Below are 16,714 nucleotides of genomic sequence, written 5' to 3' on the forward strand. Positions count from 1 at the left end.
GCGGCTCCAGGAAACGGCGCGCTCGGCGCTCCGCTGCGGCCACCCGACGCGCCCCGAGACGCGGCGGACGCGGCTGGACCCCCGGCGGGCGCCGCTGCAGGCCGCGGACACTCCGCACGGACGGGGCGGGCGGCGCCCAGGGGCGCCCGGGAGCCCATGGGGAGCCGGCCCCGCCGGAGCCCCGCGTCTGAGCTGCGGGCAGAGGGGCGGCGGGGACCATGACCTCGGTGTGGAAGCGCCTGCAGCGCGTGGGCAAGCGGGCCGCCAAGTTCCAGTTCGTGGCCTGTTACCACGAGCTGGTGGTGGAGTGCACCAAGAAATGGTGAGTGGGGGCGAGGCGCCCCCCGGCCGGCGGGACCCCTGCGCCCCGAGAGGGTCCTGCGTCTCCGGCGCGGCCCGCAGACGTGGGCTCTCCAGCCTGCCCTTGCAGAGGGGGCGGTGGGGGTGTCGCGGTGACGGCTCCTGGGGAGGCCGCCGGGGCCAGAGTCCCGGCTCGCGCCGGCCCAGGCGGAGGCCTCATCTATTTGGGCCTGAGGGCTGATGGGGGCCGCCTGGGCCGAGGGGCAGGTCCTGAGGCCTGTGATGACCCCACTCCAGCCTGAGCCGACGCCTCCGGGGACCCAGCCCCGCCGCGAAGAAGGGTGCCTCCCCCTCGTCCCCTACGGCCCTGGAGCCAAAGGAGCACCCCCCACCCGCAGCTGCCCTGGGCCCTGGGGCTGGACAAGGCCCCGCATGCCCTTAAAAGGGGAAACTGAGCGCTGGGAGGGCTGAGGAGGGAGGCGGGAGCGGCTTAAAGGGGACGGAGGGCCCCGGAGGTGGGGGGCCCCTCACCCGCCCGGCTGCGGGCCTGGCCCAGGGGCATCTCCTTCACTTGCCCCCGCCAGCAGCTGCCCGGGGCACTGCGTCACACCCTAAATATACGAGCGGGCTGGTGTCAGCTTCCCTTGGCTGCGTAGGGCACAGCTGCGGGGGCCTCTCCTGCCTGGCGGGGCTAAATTTAGGCTCCCCGGGGAAGGCTGCCTGGGGCACGGAGGGGCCATGGCGTCCAGAGAGGGGAGTGAGGAAGGGGGTCCCCGGGGCCCGCTGCTGGGCCCTGACTGGCACTACATTAGGGGTCCCCAAGAGCACAGGGCAACAGGCAGACACGTGCGGGCCCGGGAATGGAACTCTGGCCTCTGCCCTCTGCCCCGGCATCGGGTGGGGCCGGGACGACGCTGGGCTCAGTCCTGGGAAGCAGGCTGGGGTGTGGGCAGCGCGTCTGAGTCAGTGCGGGGGGGCGGGTAGGGCTCCTGGAGGCCAGGCCGCACCCGCCCCTGCCCGGACACACTCCTTCCCCTTTCTGGGAGAGCCTCTGGGCCTGCTCCCCGCGCCACTGGGCCGGTGACCTCGGCATCCTGAGAGGCGGACCCCCGAATCCGAGCGACCGGCCTGGCGTGGAGGGCTCGCACCCAGCCTGGCGGCCTCCCTTGCCCTAAGGTCCGCCACGGGCCACGGTCAGGGCTTCCTCCAGGCTCCATCCCCACGCTGCCCCCCACATCTCTCCGGCTCCCCCAGTCAGCCTGGCATATGGGGTTCAAAACCCCCCTGGACAGCTGCCCTCGTGCCCCCTTGGCGTGAGGACCCCGCATCGCAAGGGCTCGTCCAGGCCCCTGGCTTCCCCTCGGGGCCTCACACGGCACGTGGCTGACCCCCAGGTGGGCCTCTGCTTAGCCCCCCAACAGCAAGGAGCAACGTCCCCAGCCCCCCACCCCCGAGACTCCCTGGCCTTCTCCCCCAGGGACACTTGTTCACGCATGAGCCTCCCCCCAGGACTGCCCGCTCTGCTCCCAGCCTCTGGTCTCTCCGTGGTCGGGGGCCCGGCCCCGTAGGGGCAAATAGAGCAAGTAGAGTGAGCCCGTGTCCCCCGCGCCACCCCTTCCCTGGGGGGACCCGGTCCTCACTGGGCTTAGCGTCTGTCCCACGTGTGTACCCCATGGCTGTGTCTCGGTGCCTGCACAGCCCCGCCTGCTCCTGGCCACCCCAGATAAGGAGTTGTCCAGCCCTGTCGGGGGGAAGGGGCGGGCGGAGTTATGACCTCTGGGGTAGTTTGGGGGAGAAGCCCCTGAGAAGCCCCTCTCTGCCCGCCTCCCCACACAGGCAGCCGGATAAGCTGGTGGTGGTGTGGACCCGGCGGAACCGGCGCGTCTGCTCCAAGGTGGGGCTGATGTGGAGGGTGGGCTCCGCGCGGGGGGGGGGGGACACTGGAGGGGGCCGGGAAAGCAGGTACTGGCACAGGTGGACCAGCTTCCCGTCAGATTCCATCGAAGGCAGGGGAAGAGGCAGTCGGGGTTGGACGGAAGTGCGGGGTCGAGGTCGGGGGGGGGGGGGGGGGAGCTTCGGTTTGGGGACACCGTGACCACCCACTGCAGGCCCACAGCTGGCAGCCGGGCATCCAGAACCCGTACCGGGGCACCGTGGTGTGGATGGTCCCCGAGAACGTGGACATCTCTGTGACCCTCTACAGGGTGAGTCTGTAGCCCCCATCCCCTCCTAGGTGGGGAAGGAGCAGACCACTGCACCCCCAGGTGGCCACAATGTGTGTGTTGGGGGGCGGGTGGAGTCCCTTGGTGGCTAATGCAGAGGAGAGTGTAGAGGGGTGACAAGGAGAATTGCGGTGGGTGTGGAGTTAGCCAATGGGAGGAATCCAGGAGTTCTCCTTGGAGGAGGCAGCACTTGCCCCGGCAGGCACCGAGGGAACAAGGAGACATCAGGAGACCACCTGAAAGGCCCCAGCTGAGAAAAGTGCCTCCTGGGTCAGCGCCCTTATCCCTGCACTGCCAGTACCTGAGTTCATCCATGTCCCCGTTTCCCAGGACCCCCACGTGGACCAGTATGAGGCCAAAGAGTGGACATTTACTATCGAGAATGTGAGTGTCCGAGATGAGCTGGGTCTAGTGTCTTGGGGGACTCCAGGACCCCCCTGATGCTCTCCCGCTTCCCCTCGCAGGAGTCCAAGGGGCAGCGGAAGGTGCTGGCCACGGCCGAGGTGGACCTGGCCCGCCACGCGGGGCCGGTGCCCGCCCAGGTCCCGCTGCGGCTGCGGCTGAAGCCCCGGTCGGTGAAGGTGGTTCACGCCGAGCTGAGCCTGACACTGTCGGGGGTGCTGCTGCGCGAGGGCCGTGCCACGTGAGTGCCCCCGCCCACCCCAGCCCTGCCCGCCCTGCCCGCCCGCGCCCCCCCTCACCCTGCGCCGTCCCCACCCCCACCGCAGCGACGACGACATGCAGAGCCTGGCCAGCCTCATGAGCGTGAAGCCCTGCGACGTGGGCGACCTGAACGACTTCGCCGAGAGCGACGAGGAGGAGCCCCCCGAGGGCCGGACTCGGGGCGCCCCGCCAGGTGCGTTTCCAGCCTGCTGGGGATCAGCCTCACCTGGGGGGGCCCCACTGGGGTCAGCTCTGTCCCCACATGGGAGCCCACGGGCTGTGTCCAGCTCTGCGGGGACAGACTTGGCCCCTGGGGGCCCAGCTCCCTGCACATCCTGCAGGCGCCCCCACCCCCGCACCCCTTCTTTGCGCCCGTACTAGGCACCTGCCCAGCCCCGGGTGTGCCGGAGTCAGCCCCTCGGCCCACCCCAGTTCCCTTGTCCCGGGTTCCATTTCTGCGGGCTGTTTCCCTTCTCCCTCTCCCTCCCTCTCCTCCTCCTCCCTCCCTCCCTCTCTCTCTCTCCCTCCGTCTCTCTCTCCATCTGTGGGACTGTCTTTCCTGCAGGCCGGGGCGCTGCCCTAAAGCTGGGGCATATCCCAGGTAGGCTGAGCCCACCAGAGGCAGGGAGGGGGCACAGGGTCAGACTCACAGATCTGAGCTCACCGGGCCCCCTGCCTGCCCCGCCCTCATCCACCCTCAGATCCTTCTCGGGAGCCGAAGACCCTTTGTAAAGTGGAGGAGGACCAGGGCCGGCCCCAGCAGGCAGGTAAGGCTCAGGCTGGGGTGAGGGTGACACGCCCTCCCGCCCCATGATGGGGCCCTGGCCTTAGCACCCCTCCTTTCTGCTCCCCTCCCCAGTCACCAGCCCCTCCAGCGTCGAGGCTGCCAGCCCGGCCCCCGTGAGTGTCCCTGCGCCGCCCAGCAGAGCGTCCCGGGGCTCAGACTCAGAACCTGCCGCAGTCGTGGGGGGCCAGAGGGGGCCTGAGGCCCCCAGGCCCCCGGGAACCCCACCAGAGACGAGGTGAGCTTTGAAAATGGCGTCCCCCCTCGCCTGGCAAGTGTGCGCGCCATCAGGGGGGGCACTGAGACTGGGGGCGCCCCGTGAATCCCGCAACGCCCCTTCCCGCTCTCTCCACAGACTCTTGAGACGGCCACACCCAGACGCGGCCCCCACCCCGGCCCCTCGGCTCCGGAAAGGCTCCGACGCCCCCTGGTCCCCAGGCCCCCGAGGGGAACAGCAGGCCCCAGAGCCCTCGGGGACTCCCCCAGGAACAGAGGGACACGCTGGGGAGATGCCCGGCAGGACACACCCCCAGAGCACCAGGGCAGAGGAGGGGGGCTCCGGGCAGGGGTCAGGAGACAGAGCCGGCCTCGCGCAGGCATCAGAGGCCCAGGCTGGGGGCGCGGGGTCCAAGGTGGGTCCCCTCGATGCAGAGAGCCCTGAGGCTGCGGGAGAGAAGTCTGAGGCGGCGCTTGGGGGCGTTCCTGAGGCTCCTCCCAGGGGGTCTCAGGGGAGGATGGGGATCAGGAGTCACGGTGAGGGCCCCCCAGTGCTGCGCCCACCCGGACCTGCTGGGCCTGTGGACGACCCCAAGGGGGCAGCTGCAGGACAGGAGAGAGAGGGTGCGGAGGCCAGGGGCGGAGCCCCGGCTGCTGCGGGGACAGGCCTGGGGCCGGCCCCCACGGTCAGCCCGGCCAGCGCAGGGCCCCAGGTGAGCTGGTCTCAGGGGACGCCGCGGGCAGCTGACCAGGGAGCCGGGGCTAGGGGTCCGGAAGCAAGTGTAGGAAATTCCAGGGTCCTGGGGGCAGAGGCTGGGGCGACAGAGCCTCAGGAATGGGGAGCTCAGGAGTTTGGGGCCGCAAGACCAGGGGGTGAGGGGGAGGAGGGGGATGGGCCGGTAGGGACTCAGGAGCTGGAGGCCCAGAAACCAGAAGCCAGGGGTGCAGGGGTGCTGCAGACGGAGACCCGGGGGGCGGGCCCTGAGGTGTGGGACCCCCAGGCGCTGCCCGGTAGGTCAGGGGGACCCAGCACAGCCGCTGCGGTGGCTGAACTTGGAGGAACAGTGCCCCAGGAGATGGGCCCAGACTGCTCCGGGGTGCTGGAGATGAGGACTGAGGTCCAAGGAAGCCCCGAGAGGGAGTTGGGGGGATCGGGGATCTTGGGGAGACAGTCTGAGGTCACAGGAAGCCAGGAACTGGAAGTAGAGCCTTCTGGGGTTCTGGGGTTCCAGGCTGAGAAGGCAGAAGATCAGGTATTGGGGACGCAGGAGGCAGGAGGTGAGTTACCCGGACCCCAGCTCTTGGCCAGCCCGGAGCGTGCAGTGGGGGGCTCGGAGACAGATGCTGTCCCAGCAGGCGTTCAGGAGACAAAAATGGGGGACTCGGGGTCAGAAGCTGAGGATCTGGGGACCCACCTGACAGAGTCTGAAGTTACTGAGGCCGAGACGGCCAAGGCTGAGATGTTGGGGGTCTATGAGGCAGAAACTGGACTCAGGGGGACCCTCCAAGCGGAAGCTTCAAGGACCCCGATGAGTAAGCCTGGGGTTTCAGGGCCCCAGGAAGTAGAAGCCACAGTTTTGGGGGCCCCTGAGGTGGAGGCTGTAGGGGTTCCCGAGGTGGAACCTGGGGCTTGGGGAGCCCAGGAAGGAGAAACAGGGGTGCCAGGCGTCCCTGAGAGCCAGGCTGGTAGTTCTGAGGGCCAGGGAGCAGAGTCTGGGGTCTCAGACAGTCCTCCCGAGTCCAGCGGGATCGGGGCACAGGTGGCCAGTGGGGCAGGGCCTGGGGGGCCCCAACCCTCTTCCCCGGAGGAGGCTGAAGAGGACGGGAGGCCGCGGGGAAGCCAGGTAGGGCGGGCCGGGCGCCGCGGCCGCAGCTCTGCATGGAGGCCTCCGGGCCCGCGCCGTCCCCTCCTTTCTTGGGTATCCCGGCGCCCCGCCCTGCCGTCCCGGGCTGCATGGAGTGAGCTTGCCCAGCGCTGCGTTTCTGGGCTGACCCTGAGGGTGGCGGCTGTAGCCCTCCCCTCTTGCCTGGCTGGGGCTGCTGACCTTTGGGGGTGATCCTGGCAGATCACTCCCAAGCTGGAACCCCGTTTGCCTGCTCCGCTCCCGGGCGCCGCTGGTCCGTGTTCCCATGTTCGCGGGGAGCCTCTGCAGACCCAGGGCCGAGACTGCTCTGTGGCCCATGTTCCCACCCTTGTGTCCCTTGTGTCCCCAGGTCAGTTCCAGCCAGTCGCTGCTGGAGTGGTGTCAGCAGGTCACCGCCGGCTACCGGGGCGTCCGCGTCACCAACTTCACCACGTCCTGGCGCAACGGCTTGGCCTTCTGTGCCATCCTGCACCGATTCTACCCGGACAAGATGTCAGTAGTGGCGGGAGGGGGGTGGGCGGGGGAGGGGGCAGGGAGGGGCCGCCCGCTGACTGGGCTCTCCCTGCAGCGACTACGCCTCCCTGGACCCGCTCAACATCAAGCAGAACAACAAGCAGGTGAGCCGGAGCCTGGGTTTCCGGAGTGGGGCCGACCCTGGGCGCCTTCCGTGCAAAGCGGGTCCCCAGGAGAGGGAGGGGGCTTTCTGGGCCCGTTGGAGACTCAAATTTGGGGGTCAGAGGCCAGGGTGATGGTATAGTAGGTAGGATGCTTGCCTTAAGGCTGACCCGCGTTCAGCTCCCCCGCACCCCGATGCTCCCTCGAGCCCCGCCCTCTCCAGCCCTTTAGGGACGTTTTTGATGGGCTTGGGGGCCACAGCTGTGAGGAGGTGCTTGGAGCTGCGAGAGGTCACTCGTGGTGGGACCATGTGACTCGGGATCCAATCTGGCGCACCTTTGAATCCCAGTCCTTGGACCATCTACCCAGCTCAGTCTTTTTTTTTCTTTTTTTAATTTTTGAAAAGCATGTTTATTTTTCCAAAACCTCACATCGGTATGTGGGTGCGGGGGGGGGGGGGAAACGGGAGGGTGAGGTCAGATTTCCCCGCAAGGGGCGGAGGGCGTGGCCAGGCAAACCCTGAGGCCAGCGAGCAGCCAGAACCCCCACCCCGACCCTGCACCCCAGCTTGGGTCCCTGACCCTGTCCCCCTTCCTAGGCCTTCGATGGCTTCGCGGCGCTGGGCGTGTCGCGGCTGCTGGAGCCCGCAGACATGGTGCTGCTGTCGGTGCCCGACAAGCTCATCGTCATGACGTACCTGTGTCAGATCCGCGCCTTCTGCACCGGGCAGGAGCTGCAGCTGGTGCAGCTGGAGGGCGGCGGGGGCACGGGCACCTACCGCGTGGCGGGCGCCCAGCCCAGCCCGCCCGACCCCCTGGATGCGGGCGACCTAGCGCAGCGGCTGCGCGAGCACCGGGTTGAGTCGCCCCAGGAACCCCTGAAGCCGACGGAGCGGGAGCCCTGCGCCGATGCGGCGCCCTCCCAGGACCCTGCGCCCGCAGCCCCCGAGGCTCGCCCCGCCGAGGCTGAGCCTCCCGCCAACAGACCTCCCCGGGCGGCATCACCCCCGGCCGAAGGGCTGGTGAACGGGGCTGGAGCACCGGGTGTGAAGCTGCGGCGGCCGTCGGTGAACGGCGAGGCGGGCCCGGTGCCCCCGCCGCGCGCCCATGGCTCCTTCTCCCACGTGCGCGACGCCGACCTGCTGAAGAAGCGCCGATCGCGGCTGCGGAACAGCAACTCCTGCTCAGACGAGCCCGATCCCGCGGCCACGGTAAGACGGGAGGGACAGGGGCCCTGGCTGTGCTTTCAGGTGGGAGGAAGGGGGCGCCTCGCCGGACGCCCTGCGGACACCCCCAGCCCCGGCTCAATAGTGGGGGCAGGATTCCAGACTTCGCAGTCAGCCTTGGGATATTTTCTCCCACCTGTCTGTGTGCGCGCGCGCGTGCGTGTGCATGCATGCGTTCGCGTGTGTGCATGCGTGCGTTCGCGTGTGTTCGCACGCGCGTGTTTGTTCGCGCGTGCGTGTGTGCATTCCTGCATTCGAGCGTGCGTGCGCGCGCATGCGTTTGCGTGTGTGCGTGCGCGTGTGCGTTCGCGAGTGCGTGTGTGCATTCCTGCATTCGAGCGTGCGTGCGCGCGTGTGCGCATTCCTGCATTCGAGCGTGCATGCGCGCATGCGTTTGCGTGTGTGTGCGCGCGCGTGTGTGCGCGCGCGCGTGTGCGTTCGCATGTGCGTGTGCGCGCGCATTTGTATGCGCGCGCGTGTGCATTCCTGCGTTCGCGCATTCGCGTGTGCGTGCGCGTGCATTCCAGAGTTCACACGTGTATGTATGCGCGCGCGCGTGTGTGTGTGTGCGTGTGTGTGCAAGCGCGCGTGCGCACTCTAGGGCTCAGCCTGGCGGTATCCCTGAGCCACATCCTTCAGCAGCTTTGCGGGGTGGGGTGGCAGGCAGCGCGTAGGATCAGCACGCAGCCCTCTGGGGTCCGTCCACAGGGATGCGGCATTTCTTTCCTCTCTCCCGACCAAGCTATACCCCTCCTGTCCTTCAGGCTCCATGGAGGCAGGGACTCTGAACCCCAAGATTCTCTGACTTTGAATATTTTCTTGGGAGGCCTCAGGGGCTCAGAGGGCCTCAGGGGACCCTGTAGGTTTGGGGGTGGATCCAGGAGGTGAGGCTTGTGCTCCAGTCCCCCTGTCCCCACCCCCCAAAGTGCCGTCTGGATCCTGAATCTTCGTTCGGTTCTTCCCTTCTCAGTTTGGAGCTGGGGGTCCTCAGGCCCCACCAGCCTCAGGCCTCAGGGAAGGCTCCAGGGTTCACGTGGACACTGTGCTGAGGAGCAACTTGCCTGAACTCCCGCAGTGGCAAAAACAGGGCACAGTCTTGGCCCCTGGATACCTTTAGCTACCCGGGGGTCACCCCTGAGTTTTTGTTTCTGGGTTATACCCAGCTGTGTTCAGGACTCACTCCTGGTGGGGCTCGAGGGACCAGATGGGATCCTGGGGATTGAACCCGGGTTGGCCGTGTGCGAGGCAAGTGCCCTGCCCGCTGCACTTTCTCTCCTGCACCAGATTTTTTTTTTTTTACTTGGTTTATTTGGGGGCCACATCTGGATCTGTGTGTGCTCCCAGAGGTGCCCAGGGGATCATGTCGTGCTGGGATCAGACCCAAACTTCTTGTGTGCAAAGCCTGTGCTCCAGCCCTTGGAACCATCTTCCTGGCTGACCCCTGAGTTTTTGGGGGGTTGAGGGGGGGCTTTTGTATGCCTTACCTGTCATACTCAGGGCTTATTCCTGGCTCTGTGCTCAGGGACCCCCTCCTGGCGGTGCTCTTCTGTATGTGGGGCCAGGAATCAAACCCAGCTCGGCCACACAGTGCTCTGCCCACACGCAAAGCAGGCGGCCCGACCCTGCGCTCTCCCTCTGCCCCAGCCCTCCGAGTTGGAAGGAAAGGAGGGGGATAAACTCCGAAAGGCTCTCTGAGGCAGCCACTTGAGGGGAGCTGGGCTGGGCGGGATTTCCCAGGAGCCAATGGGAGGGGAGGGGGAGGGGAGGTGGGGGGAGGAGCTGGTTCTCGAGTGGAGCGGCCGCCCAAGCAAAAATGCGGCCAGGAAAGGCTCAGGGCTCTTTGGGGACGGCCAGAGATTGCCAGTGAGGTCAGGAGCTGAGATGCAGGGTGGAGCCTGGGAATGGGAGGCAGGGAGGCCCCTTCCCCCGCAGGATGCAGGAGGGGCAGGAACGCTGGGGGACCAGGTGCCCAGGGCCTGGACATATCTCCCAAGGGCATGCCAGCCCAGCGCCTCTTTATGTCCAGGATGAGGTACCAGGGGCAGGGGAGGTGCCAGGGGCCTCTCCTTGAAGGAATAAGCTGGGAAGTGTTTTCTGAGGCAGTGATCACTTTTGGGGGGGTCGATGCTCTTTCCGCAGGGGACCCAGGTTCAATCCCCGACACTGGACCAGGAGTAGCTCCAGAGCACTGCCAGATGAGACCCCCTAAACTAAAAAAATAGAGGGTCTGGGGGCTGGAGTGATAGCACAGCGGGTAGGGCGTTTGCCTTGTACACGGCCGACCCGGGTTCGAATCCCAGCATCCCATATGGTCCCCTGAGCACCGCCAGGAGTAATTCCTGAGTGTAGAACCAGGAGTAACCCCTGTGCATTGCCGGGTGTGACCCAAAAAGCAAAAAAAAAAAAAAAAAAATTGAGGGTCAGAACAATAGTACAACAGGGAAGGCACTTGCCTTGCATATGGCCGACCCGGGTTCAATTGCCCAGTACCCCATATAGTTTCTCAAACCCGCCAGGAGTAAGCCCTGAGCTCTCGCAGGTGGGGGCCCCAAACAAAGACAAGATAAAACCAAACAAAATGAAAAGGGAGAGTCCGGCCTTGGTCTCTCGGGAAGTATTTCACCCAGGGGCTGGAGGGCGCTCAGTCCCGTGACCCCTACTCTGCAGACCTTCCTGGGTGGTGGGAGATGGTCAGAATCCAGAGCATTCCCCAAATCCCAGAGGGGGCTGGGGTGTGGCTGAAGTCTCCTGACCAGGAGCGCTGCTGGAGCTGCGGGGGGTGGGGGGTGGGGCGGGACCGTGAAAGGGGGATTTGGGCCTGCCTGGCAGAGGCATCCTGGCAGGGCGGTGAGTCAGCACCCTGGGGCTGAGACTGGGTTTTCCCAGGCCTGGGTCCCCGAGCCTCTGCCGGCCCTGTGGAGGGTTCTCTGGGCCCACCTGTCCCCACAGCCCCCCAGCTACTCCTCCCAGCTATTCCTACTGTCCAGGGAGGAACGAGGAACGGTTTCCTTGAGGTTCCGGGAGAAGAAAGGGGCAAAGGAATTTTTTTTTTTTTTTGGATGGGGGTGGAGGGACCAAGGAATGGGTTCTGCGGCGGACTCGGTGGTGCCCTCTGCTGCGCTGAGAGCTACTGACAGGTTTGGTGGCCCCCTGTGATCGCTCCAAGTTTCTGGGCTCTTTCCTGAGAGTGAGATGCAAACGCAGTTGAATTCCCTGGCGTCGCCCTGAGATGCTGTTAAAAATGGGGAGCGAGGGCTGGAGCGATAGCACAGCGGGTAGGGCGTTTGCCTTGCACGAGGCAGACCTGAGTTCGATTCCCAGCATCCCATAGGGTCCCCCAAGCACTGCCAGGAGTAATTCCTGAGTACAGAGCCAGGAGTAACCCCTGAGCATCGCTGGGTGTGACCCAAAAAGAAAAAAAAGAAGGGAGCGGGGCTGGAAGGATGATAGTAGGTAGGGCACTTGCCTTGCGTGCGGCCTCCCTGAATTTCATTTCCAACATCCCATATGGTCCCCAGAGCCTTTTCAGGAGTAATTCGTGAGGGCAGAACCAGGGGTAACCCCTCAGCACCTCCAGGTATGGCGCCTCAAGTCCAAAAATAAAATGGAGGAACAGGGGCCTGAGTGATAGTACTGCAGGTAGGGTGCTTGCCTTGCATGTGGCTGACCCGGGTTCAATCCCTGGCATCCCATATGGTCCCCCAACCCTGTGAAGAATGATCCCTGAGTAGTAATCTCTGAGCACTGACGAAGGTGGCCCCTCCCCCCAAAAATATGTGAGGATCTGTGGCTGCTGGTGAGATAGTGCAACAGGTTAGGCACTTGCCTTGCGTGTGACCAACCCATCAGGTGAGACCCCTGTGTGCAGAGACAGGAGTCAGCCCTGAGAACCCCTGGGTTTCCTGCAGAGCCTTCCTAGTGCCCCAAAGTTCCGGGGTTCTGGAGACCCAGTGGGTGTCGCGGGCTTGGGTGAACAGCAGATGGGGAGCAAAGAGCCAGGCCCACAGGAGACCCCGGGCTCCACTTCTGGAGAGGGGGGCTGGTGCTCTGTGCACGGCTGGTCAGTAGGGACCCCTCTGGGCAGGGACATGGGTGCTAGGATGGGGTGGGCCGGGAGGACCCAGCAGGGCCCAGCCTGCGGTGGGGTGGGGGCCTTGGGGAGGCTGAAAGGCCCCGAGGGAGCCCGAAGGGGCCTCTGCGTGGAGTCAGGTCTGGAAGGTCCCTTTGGTGCCGACAGCCCAGGCTGGCCACAGCCTTTGGGGAAGTGAAAGGTCAATGCCGGCTGGAGGGACGCATCCCGTGGGGTTTAGGGCGGTGAGAGTTGAGGCTGGTGCTGCCCATGTCGGTGAGGCTCAGGCCTAGGGGCGCGGGGGGTGTGCTGCTAGTGGGAGCAGGGGTGAGGAAGACCTTTCGGTTATGGCTTGAGTTGGTTAGCAGGAGGGCATGGAGGCAGCGGGGAAGGAGGAAGCTACTGGCTACGGCCCAAGACCGTGGTTTGTGGGGAACGCGGCCCCCGGGAGGGCCGGGCAGATGGCCCCGAGAGGCTGGAAGAGAGCTGGAGAGTCATGCAGGGGTTCAGGAGCTTGCCGCAGCAGTCCTGCCCTTCCCATTGTGGGCTCTAGTGATGGCCAGGCGGCTGGAGTGAGAATTCCTATAGCTGGAGGTGCCCCCTGTTGGCCAGGAGATGGAGGTGCAGGCGCAGGGTCCCTAAATTTGCTCCGTGTGGCCTTATAAGGGCCGCGGGGTGGGGTGGAGGTGTCCTGGGGGTAGCACTAGAGGAGGGAGCAAGAGGGCTGAGATGAGCTGGCAGCAGGACGCTTCCCAGCCGTCTCCCCGACACACTCATGAGGAGGTCATGGAGACGGTGCAGAGGGCTGGAGCGCGGGCCTGGCATGCAGGGGCCACAAGCTCAACCCCAGCACAGCACGGTCCCTGGGAATATCGCCAGAGCACCGCCAAGGGTGGCCCCACCCCTGAAGAACAAAAACCTTCCATTAGGGGCTGGAGCGATAGTACAGCGGGGAGGGCCTTTGCCTTGCACATGGCCGATCTGGGTTCGATCCCTGGCATCCCATATGGTCCCCTGAGCACCGCCAGGAGTACTTCCTGAGTGCAGAGCCAAGAGCAGCCCCTGAACATTGCCAGACGTGACCCAAAACAAACAAAAAATTCACTAGGCCCCAGAAATGGAAGTGGCCAGGGAGGGCTCAAGACTGCCTTTGCGGAGCTGGAGCGATAGCATAGCGGGAGGGCATTTGCCTTGCACACGGCTGACCCGGGTTCGATTCCCAGCATTCCATATGGTCCCCTGCGCACCACCAGGGGTAATTCCTGAGTGCAGAACCAGAGAACCAGGAGTGACCCCTGTGCATCGCCAGGTGTGACCCAAAAAGCGAAAAAAAAATGCCTTTGTGGGGACGCACTTTGCTCAGGGGGTGTTGGGGGGCAGTTCTGTGCCAGGACTGGAGAGGCAGCTCCACCCCTCCCACTGCTGGACTCAGAGAATCCCCCCACACTTACAGACCCCCTCCCCCCACAGGAAATCCTCAGCTCTGACCCTGGCTCTGACCCCGGCTCCCCCACAGCCACAGCCCCCAAACCGGCTCCTGGTGAGTAATCTGGCAGCGGTGGAAACCACATCCTGAGCTGGGGACCTGGGGGTGTAGGTGTCCGGGGAACCTCAACCTGGTTTCTGTCTGCAGATGGTAGCCCCCCGTTGGAAGAGCCCCCCCCAAGCCCCGGGGAGGAGGCTGGACTGGTAAGGAGAGCTGCAGGGGTGGGGGTGTGACTGGTGGAGGGGCACCACGGGCGGTCCCCGGTTGAACCCCCTCCCTCGTGTCCCCAGCAACGGTTTCAGGACACGAGTCAGTACGTGTGCGCGGAGCTGCAGGCGCTGGAGCAGGAGCAGCGGCAGATCGACGGGCGGGCGGCCGAGGTGGAGACGCAGCTGAGGAGCCTGATGGAGTCGGGTGCGCGCCCCGGGCGGGATGGGCGGGAACCCCTCTCGGGAGGCGGACTGCCCTGGTCCCTGGGATGCCCCAAGTGGGGGAGCCTGCGCCCTCCCCCTGGCCAGACACTCAGGCCGACCTGCTCACTGCCGCCGCCGGCTTCAGGGGCCAACAAGCTGCAGGAGGAGGTCCTGATTCAGGAGTGGTTCACACTGGTCAACAAGAAGAACGCGCTGATCCGGAGGCAGGACCAGCTGCAGCTGCTGTGAGTGCCCCACTTCCAGGCCCCGCCCCGCGGCCAGGCCCCGCCCACACAAGCTCTGACCCCGCCCTCAGTGTATGGCCCCGCCTCCCAGATACAGGCCCCGCCCCTCCCGCCTCCCTCCTCACCTCCCTCTCTTCCCGGCCCCTACTCATCCTGGCCCTTCAGGTCCAGGCCTGCCCTGCCAGGCCGCCTCCTGTCCAGGCCCCGCCCTGCCTGCTCCAGTCGTGTCCAGGCCCTGAGTCAGCCCGCCCCCACCCAGCAGAGCAGAGGGAATCTTAGCTACTCCACTTAGAGCGATTACTGCCTCCGTCTTTCTGTGAAGATCTTTTGAAAAATTCCCTCAACCCTCCTGATTGTTTTCTTTTCGTATTTGTTTTTGGGCCACTCCTAGCGGTGCTCAGGATTTACTCCTGGCTCTGCGCTCAGGGATGCCTCCTGGACTCAGGACCATATGGGGTTCAGGGAATTGAACCCAGATCAGCCATATGCAAAACAAGCGTATTAACTGCTGCATTTTCACTCCAGCCCTGGCATGATGGTTTTCTATCTGAAAATCCTGGCGACAGTTTTAAAACATATTTTCCTCTTTTCACTAAGGGGAACACCAAGGTCCAGAGAAAATCATTGCTCATGTAGGTTAGGGTTAAGCATCATTCCTTTCCCTGATAGGGAAAACCAAGTCACAGAGAGACCCGGAGACCACCCTGCTCTCAGATCTTCCTCTTGCTGCCTGGAGGAGGAAGCCTAATGTGTCCCTTTTGGATTTTGTGCTGACGGTTGCTCTCTGCAGTGCTCAGAGGACAGGTGGTGCCGAGAATCAAACCTGGGCTTCCCACATGTGCCAGCCTGTTGAGCTGTCAAGAAAGTCCTCCCGTTTGGATTTTGGATCATTTTTCAGAATAATTTTAGTCTAATACCGTTTGAGTAATGTCATCCAAATCCTGTTGCGTTAGTCCTTTCTTTTTTCTTTTTTTGCTTTTTTTGGGTCACACCCGGCGTTGCACAGGGGTTACTCCTGGCTCTGCACTCAGGAATTACTCCTGGCGGTGTTCGGGGGACCATATGGGATGCCGGTAATCGAACCCAGGTTGGCCGAATGCAAGGCAAATGCCTTACCCGCTATGCTATCACTCTGACCCCAGGTTCTTTTTTTTTCTCTTCAAAGGGAGGCATACGATGAGCGGGAGGGCGGTAAATGAGCCCAGGGCCTCCCCCCCCCCCCCCCGTGCTGGGTTCATGCAGCCACTGAGGCTATCTCCCTCCAGTGTTTTCCCTTTCTTTTGGGCGGGGAGCTCCCAAGTGGTGCCCTGGGTGTCTGGGGGCCTTCTCTGGTGCATTTTAGGACAATAAATGTGCCTCAGTTAAACTTCAGCCCCGAATTTGATGCTGCCTGTGCCCTGGGCCCGCTGGCCATGCTGGGGGTCTTCAGGGCTTCACCTGGTGATGCATGGGGCACTGTGCGGTACCAGGCGCTGAACTGGGGTCAGCCACGTGGAAGGGAAGCCTCTCCCCTCGACTTTCTCCAGCCCTATTCTGCTGCTTGTCAGAAAGGGGATACAATAAAAATGCCCATTCTCTGAAATTGACCTCCAGATGCCCAATGGCTGGAGAATAGTTGGCAGGAGACCGGCTGGGATCAGGGGGTAACAGTGCCCCGCGCCTGGCCATCCACAGATGGTGTTGAGGCTGGGTGGGGGCCTCCCCTTCTGTTCCCCCATCATCTGAGTTGACCCCCCGGTCCTACCCCGCAGCATCGAGGAGCAGAACTTGGAGCGGAGGTTTGAGCTGCTGAGTCGGGAGCTGCGCGCCATGCTGGCCACTGACGGTGGGAGACTGGGGACACAGAGGTGGGGGGGCGGGGTCCCAGGACCCTACAGCCTCCTGACCCTCAGCCACCTCCGCCCTCAGACTGGCAGAAGACCACAGCGCAGCAGCACCGTGAGCAGCTCTTGCTGGAGGAGCTGGTGTCACTGGTGAACCAGCGCGACGAGCTGGTCCGGGACTTGGACCACAAGGAACGGATGTGAGTGGGGCCCCAAGGGGCCACGGGCCGGGCACTGGTGTGTGTGGGGGTGCAGGGGGTCCCCCCACATACGCTGGGCTGACCTTTTCCATGCTCCCCCCACCCCCCACAGCGCCTTGGAGGAGGACGAGCGCCTGGAACGTGGCCTGGAGCAGCGGCGTCGCAAGCTGAGCCGGCAGCTGAGCCGGCGGGAGCGCTGCGCGCTGAGCTGAGGCCACCGTCTGTCCACGCAATCGGTCCGCGCCCTCAGCCTTGCTGGCCGCCGGGACCCCGCAAGAGGCCCCGCGATGCTGCGTGATGCTGAGCCCGTCGCCCCTAGAGCGGGGGGCGGGGTACCCGAGCCCGGCGGGGCAAAGCCGTCGGGGGGCCTCGCTGGGCGCTGCCCAGCCCTATTTATTCGTCCTTTTGTGTGTGTGTGTTTGTGTGTGTTCGCGGGCCCGCGTGGGGAGGGCTGGGGCCTCGGGGGGCGTGCTGCGGAAGCCGTCCCGCCGCTGGCCCGGGGACGGGGACGGGGTGCCCGCCAGCCTGCCCACCAGCCTGCCCGCCAGCCGCTGCGCCCTCTCCCGCTCTCTCCTTCCAGTTCCTCCA

General features: G+C 64.9%; 1 protein-coding gene across 4 annotated transcripts; it reads left to right on the plus strand.

Annotated features, from left to right (window-relative positions):
- The first annotated feature begins 40 nt into the window (after nt 1-40).
- Nucleotides 41-16,711, plus strand: EHBP1L1 (EH domain binding protein 1 like 1). Of its 4 annotated transcripts, XM_055141972.1 has the most exons (20): nt 41-322; nt 2,137-2,194; nt 2,409-2,504; nt 2,853-2,906; nt 2,987-3,165; nt 3,251-3,378; nt 3,751-3,786; nt 3,887-3,952; nt 4,045-4,207; nt 4,325-4,898; nt 6,400-6,542; nt 6,619-6,667; nt 7,264-7,875; nt 13,430-13,499; nt 13,593-13,648; nt 13,736-13,859; nt 14,004-14,103; nt 15,855-15,928; nt 16,012-16,126; nt 16,239-16,711. In XM_055141972.1, exons 1-20 carry the CDS (start codon nt 219-221, stop codon nt 16,336-16,338), a joined length of 2,901 nt encoding a protein of 966 aa, XP_054997947.1. In that variant the 5' UTR covers nt 41-218; the 3' UTR covers nt 16,339-16,711. The 4 variants fall into 4 exon arrangements, with proteins under 4 accessions (XP_054997947.1, XP_054997949.1, XP_054997948.1 ...); XM_055141974.1 differs by lacking the exon at nt 4,325-4,898 and having other exon boundaries at nt 4,045-4,085; XM_055141973.1 differs by lacking the exon at nt 3,751-3,786.
- The last annotated feature ends 3 nt before the right edge of the window (nt 16,712-16,714 follow it).

This window comes from Sorex araneus, chromosome 6, assembly GCF_027595985.1.
Source record: "Sorex araneus isolate mSorAra2 chromosome 6, mSorAra2.pri, whole genome shotgun sequence".
NCBI lineage: Eukaryota > Metazoa > Chordata > Mammalia > Eulipotyphla > Soricidae > Sorex > Sorex araneus.

Excerpts from the sequence above, each read along its gene's own strand:
- EHBP1L1 (XM_055141972.1), top strand. The coding sequence starts at position 219 with ATGACCTCGGTGTGGAAGCGCCTGCAGCGCGTGGGCAAGCGGGCCGCC. Across the intron at positions 3,787-3,886 it reads AAAGCTGGGGCATATCCCAG|ATCCTTCTCGGGAGCCGAAG; the intron begins GTAGGCTGAGCC and ends ATCCACCCTCAG. Across the intron at positions 13,860-14,003 it reads GAGGAGCCTGATGGAGTCGG|GGGCCAACAAGCTGCAGGAG; the intron begins GTGCGCGCCCCG and ends CGCCGGCTTCAG.